This window comes from Neopsephotus bourkii, unplaced genomic scaffold, assembly GCF_033783945.1.
Source record: "Neopsephotus bourkii isolate Nb327-2 ecotype Australia unplaced genomic scaffold, CSIRO-AGI_Nbou_v1 NB_1663, whole genome shotgun sequence".
Classification (NCBI taxonomy): domain Eukaryota; kingdom Metazoa; phylum Chordata; class Aves; order Psittaciformes; family Psittacidae; genus Neopsephotus; species Neopsephotus bourkii.
Window position 1 is genome coordinate 3,413,282 of NW_026902137.1, and position 5,148 is coordinate 3,418,429.

General features: G+C 40.5%; 1 protein-coding gene across 1 annotated transcript in view; it reads right to left on the bottom strand.

The window, feature by feature from the left end:
- RAB22A (RAB22A, member RAS oncogene family) overlaps window positions 1-5,108 on the bottom strand; it is a 41,026-nt gene extending 35,918 nt beyond the window's left edge. The window contains exons 1-2 of the mRNA XM_061375659.1: window positions 4,956-5,108; window positions 3,105-3,184 (exon numbers count right to left, since the gene is read on the bottom strand). Of these exons, the coding sequence (XP_061231643.1) occupies window positions 3,105-3,184; window positions 4,956-4,991 (116 nt within the window). The 5' untranslated portion in view covers window positions 4,992-5,108. The remainder of the gene's footprint in view (window positions 1-3,104; window positions 3,185-4,955) is intronic.
- Window positions 5,109-5,148: the final 40 nt, after the last annotated feature.

Genomic DNA, 5,148 nt, shown 5'->3' on the forward strand with positions numbered 1-5,148 from the left:
CACCATGAACTTTCAAAAAGGTCTGCGTCCCAATAAAAGTGCTTCTCACTCACATACACACAAAACCGATACAGATTTTCATACATAAAGGCTGAAGTTAATAAGGCAAAGGGCCGCATAGAATGAAATTAAACTAAGAAAACAGAAGGAACACAATTTCAAATTTTAAGCTTTTATTGTTCATAAGCTTTTGATAAAATTGAAGGATGTATAGCCAAAAAAAAAAATAATAAATCAGGAAGGTCAGCCTTTTTAACAGCACTCTTCCTAAATGGAGGAATCACCACAGCAACTCACTTAAGCATGTACCAGAAACTTCCAGAGGGAAAGAGATCAATCTTTCCCCTTTGTATCAGCTTTTTCTATCTCTGTCCTAACATTCAGATAAATGCTGGCAAGTCCATACTTGGGAATAAGATAAAGAAGATTCATATCACTATAGGTAGATGTTAAGGAGAGAAAAGTCAATAATGAGCAAGTTGCTTGTTTTCTGCACTTTACACAGCTCCTCAAACCTGTTCTTATATGCTTCTGTTTGCAGAGGTTTATGCACTTCAGAAGTGCACACTCTCACTTATTCCTGTGCTCCAGCTGCCCCCACCCAACTTCTAGCTGTTTTACAGTAACATATTGAAAAACATTGGAAATTACTTGTGTTTTACTTGATCTACTTTACATGAATCACTGTGTTTTCCACATGAACAGGAATTCTGAGACCTAATCTTTTACAAGTGGGAGCTCTTTGCTCTGTTACCTGTAGGCACATTTTTTACTATAGAAGCCACACACTGAATTCAAATCCTTGTTGAATAAGAACTATAGATGCCATGATAATTTTAAGCATAGGAGATCCTACATTATGAACCTCAATACCCTTTGCATGCTTATTTCCTGTCACTTGACAATACTGAAGGTTCCCAAACTTGTTCTACCGCCAATTCTGTACAGAATGCAGGTGGTTGCCCATGCTGGAGCTTCCTATAGTACACAAAGTTTGCTTGTAGATTCAGAGAGCAAGAGTCTCCCAGCATGATCAACACCACGAAATACCCGACTCCAAACTTCATTCTTGGATCTTAAGTACCACCAGGGCACAGATTTTAATGCTGCTTGTGACACTTCTGTAGTTACTACAACTGGAGTCTTTGGATATGTTTCTGTGTTGTAGGAGGACAGAACAGCTATCTACATTTTTAAAAAGCAAAGGGAGCAATTATACAATGCTTTCAGCACTAAGAGGTAACCTCCTCTCCATTCCTCAAGCTCAGATAGTTTGCCAAATAGCATCTCAGTCTCCAAAGCTTATTATTCTTTTAAGAGGCCAAATAAAAGGTTGCAGCATCACCAAGAAGAATCTAACTGCAATACATTTCAATGTTAATACAGTTAATTAGATTACGTATTTTAGCAGAGTAACAAGAAATAAAGTGATAGGAGTATCTGTTGCAAACCACAAAAAGACTTCCACTTCCTTAAGACTGCTACAAATTAAGCACCAATTCTGAATTCTCTAGCCAACATGGAAACAACTCCCTAAATCACAGATTATCTCTGAAATTACCTTACTTGGTTCTATAAACCAAAACATTCCTATATAGTCAATTTGAACTGAACAGCTGTGTTGCTCTAATTCACATCACAACTAAACGGTAGCCGACAACAGAGGTTAAACACTTCCTGAAATTCTTTGACAAACGAAGCTTTCATTATGACAGATGTCAAAAAAAAAACCCCAAACCACCACCAACAAAAAACAACAGCAAAAAAAACAACAACAACAAGAAAACCAGCTTAAAGACAAACTACTTTTGGGTCAACAACCCCCCCCCAAATTTATAGCTATACTCAACTGCTTCTAGTAAGAAAATGGGCATTATCCCTACTAAGTTTTCCAGCTGCTTCTACCAGTTAAGTAAGCACTATAAATACTTGAACAAGATGCACCTGAATTAGTTTTATACTCATTCATAATTCCTTTTGATGCTATAATGAAAGACTAGATATTCTGCAGTGCCTTATATATGCTGATCAGGCATGTACCAGATATATGCTGGTCAGGCAAAGCAGAGTACATCCTCAGCATCCTGAGGAGACAAAAGTTGCAGAATTCTGACGGGATTTCTACAGCTGCCTGTATTTGAACCTGAATGATGAACATTCACGATAAAGTGCGACTGCTCAAATAACACTAAGAGGAATGAAAAAGGGACAGGAAACAAGATTGTATCTCATGAACTCAAAACCACAGGAGTAAACAGAAAGTCCCTCAGCCTTAGTTTTAGGATGATCAGAACTCCTCTAATCCTTAGTTTGTTCTTCCCACCTCCTAAAACAAGGTCTAGAAAGTTTCAAAATTAATTTGCTTAAAATTTTGGGACTGCATCCCTGCCATTTAGACAAGTTTTGGTTCATTTATACTACTGCAGCAAACTACCAACATGTCAAATCCTCAGGCCAATGAATGATTATGTTAAGACGGCTAAGAGACATACTTTAAGTCTGTCACTTCAAGAAGTATACTAATCCCAGTGCTGTCATTAAACTCATGAAGACAAATTCTCTTCTGCACATTAGCTTCATTAGCACAATAGCTAGCATCTTCTAACAGCACCTTAAGTTACTACACAGTATCTGCTACAGACATTCCCCTGGGAAGACATGTGCCTGTGATCCCTTTTTGTTCCTGCCTCCAGATAGGTGCTACACTGGAGGGAGGAGCAAAAAAAAACAAACCTTAAAAAATAAAAGCATGTAGTCACATAATAGCCTTCAAAACTTAAGAGTAGTGAATGAGAAAAGCACATTATTCCTTTAACAGAAGCATCATTTATTCAGAACCCAGGATCTCCAGCACAATTTTGCTGTCTTAGATTAAGAATACAAAATAGGTCCAGATCTCACACATGAAAATGGAGTTATAAGAGTGCTGCATATACTTTTACGTTTCCTAAGGTAGCTCATGAGCTAATGAGGGCTGCAGTCACGTTTATTACCACATTTAACTGCCACAACAGAGAATCAAGTGATCTATTCAGGAGGTACAAACATATATTTGTACAATTTGGTTTTAGTCTTAAATAAATCACTTGTACTTAGTTTCTTACCCTATTGTTGGGTTGATGTTGGGATCAAAGCTATCTTCTACAAATCTCCACACAATACTTGACTTGCCCACACCTGTATCCTAAAAAAAGAACATAAAGAGTTGAAAGAGACATTAGTTACTATAACCAGATGTTTCTTTTTGTCCTCAGATCTTGCAGTACACTGTACATGAATCATATGTTCCCACAGCGAATCTCCGAGAAGTTTTATTCTGAAATACTTCAGATATTACAACAATTCAGTAGAAATGACAATTCTCTGATAAGTTAGCTTTCTATACAAAATTGTTAAGATATTTTTATGAAGGACCGTAAAATCTGCACTCATGCTTATTATCATTTATTCAAACTTCTGTTTCTTCCAAAGCTAGCACAGATTGCATTTGAACAAGAACAGGGAAAAACCATCTATGGCTGTTAGTAAAATAGACAGCAACTGAGTATGGCATTCTATTTTTTCAAGCCCATGGAGCACACGAAGTTATACAAGAGTGACACACACATTTCAACTTCTGACTAATGCTGTCCCACCCTGCTTAATGAAAGACTTGAAATTTCTTCTGTGACACACCTGAAACATGTATCTAATGGAATTCCACAGAGCTATGAATGGTAAAAGAGGAAACGCAACACGAAAATTCTGGGTCATGTATGTATTTGCACCACTGACTTCATGGTTGAAAGGCACCTTTGGGAGTAAAAGAACGCAACTACTAGCAGCAAGACTGCTCTCAATAGCAGCTGGACATTTTAAATGGTCATTTAATTATGACAAGTGAAGACAAACGTTTTGCTTTACATTTCAAGACTCATTAAAATTTAAAGAGAAAAAACTCTGAGAACCTGCTTAATTGAAAATAAAATTTTACACTACTCACGCATTTTCTTGAATCTTCCAAATGTTGTGGTAAATTTGGGTACAGTATGCATGGCTGTGTTTATCTTTTCAAGCTACTTTCCTCTCACATTAAAGCTTATTATCTAGGAACACTGACGCAGCTCCTGACTATAGGAGTTCAACGACCAGTTTTCCTGCGTGCTTATTCTCCTCTTCTTACATGAGCAAAGGTTTCTCAGGTTAGGTGAATGTGAACAGTGGCTCGTAGTTAACTTAAATGCCTTCGTAACAAAAGGATAACAGAAACACTCGATTTCCACCCCCGAAGAGCAGTGTGGCTATTTAGAAGCAGAAAACAAGTCTGCTAGCATGTACAACTCAAGATTTAGATACAGGTGGGGACAGCTCCACCTATTCAACGTGAGGCTCTCCAGTGAAGCCCTCAGACCAAACCAACAACACAGCTTTATAGCCTTAACTTCTTCTGAACGTCTACCTCAGTTTGTTTAATGTCTCCTTCTTCCACCACCTGCAACGCTTCAGACACTTCCAAAGCCTACATACGCTGTTTAAGAAAAAAAGTTCAGGCCCCTCCCCCTCGAGTTTGATTTCGGGTACCTTTATTTATTTATTTTGTGAATTCTAAGCCTGAAACAGCTTACAGGGAAGAGGAAAGCACACACTGGGTGCCGCTGCTCCCTCTCTCCTCTTTTATAAAGCAAAAAATGGAAAAAAAGGAGCGATGTTTACCCCAGGAGAACGCCTACCCTGTGCAGGGGAAGGCCCTTCCGGCCGCCCGCTCTCCTCAGCGGGACGCGGCCTCAGAGCCGGGGCGCGCCGGCAGCTCCAGCGGGAGCGAGGCCCACCCTTCACCCAGGGGAAGAACTCCCACTCAGAGCCTCTCCAGGCTTACACAGAAACTCTCCACCACTACAGAAAGCTTTCTAAGCCAGCCCCTCAGCAGACCCCCTCCCTGCCACCGTCCCGCGGACAGCCGGCCACACAGCACTTACCCCCAGAAGGCAAACTTTCAGCTCCCTCAGAGCCATGGCCGCGCAAATCGTGCCTTTAACAAGCGCCGAAGACACAGCCCAGAGCGATCATAGCCCTTGCCGGGGCGCGCGTTCCGCCGAGGCCCGCGGGGGCAGCCCCCCGCCTCCCTCACGCCGTGGTTACCAGCCAACCTGCCTCCGCAGAGCTGCGCGG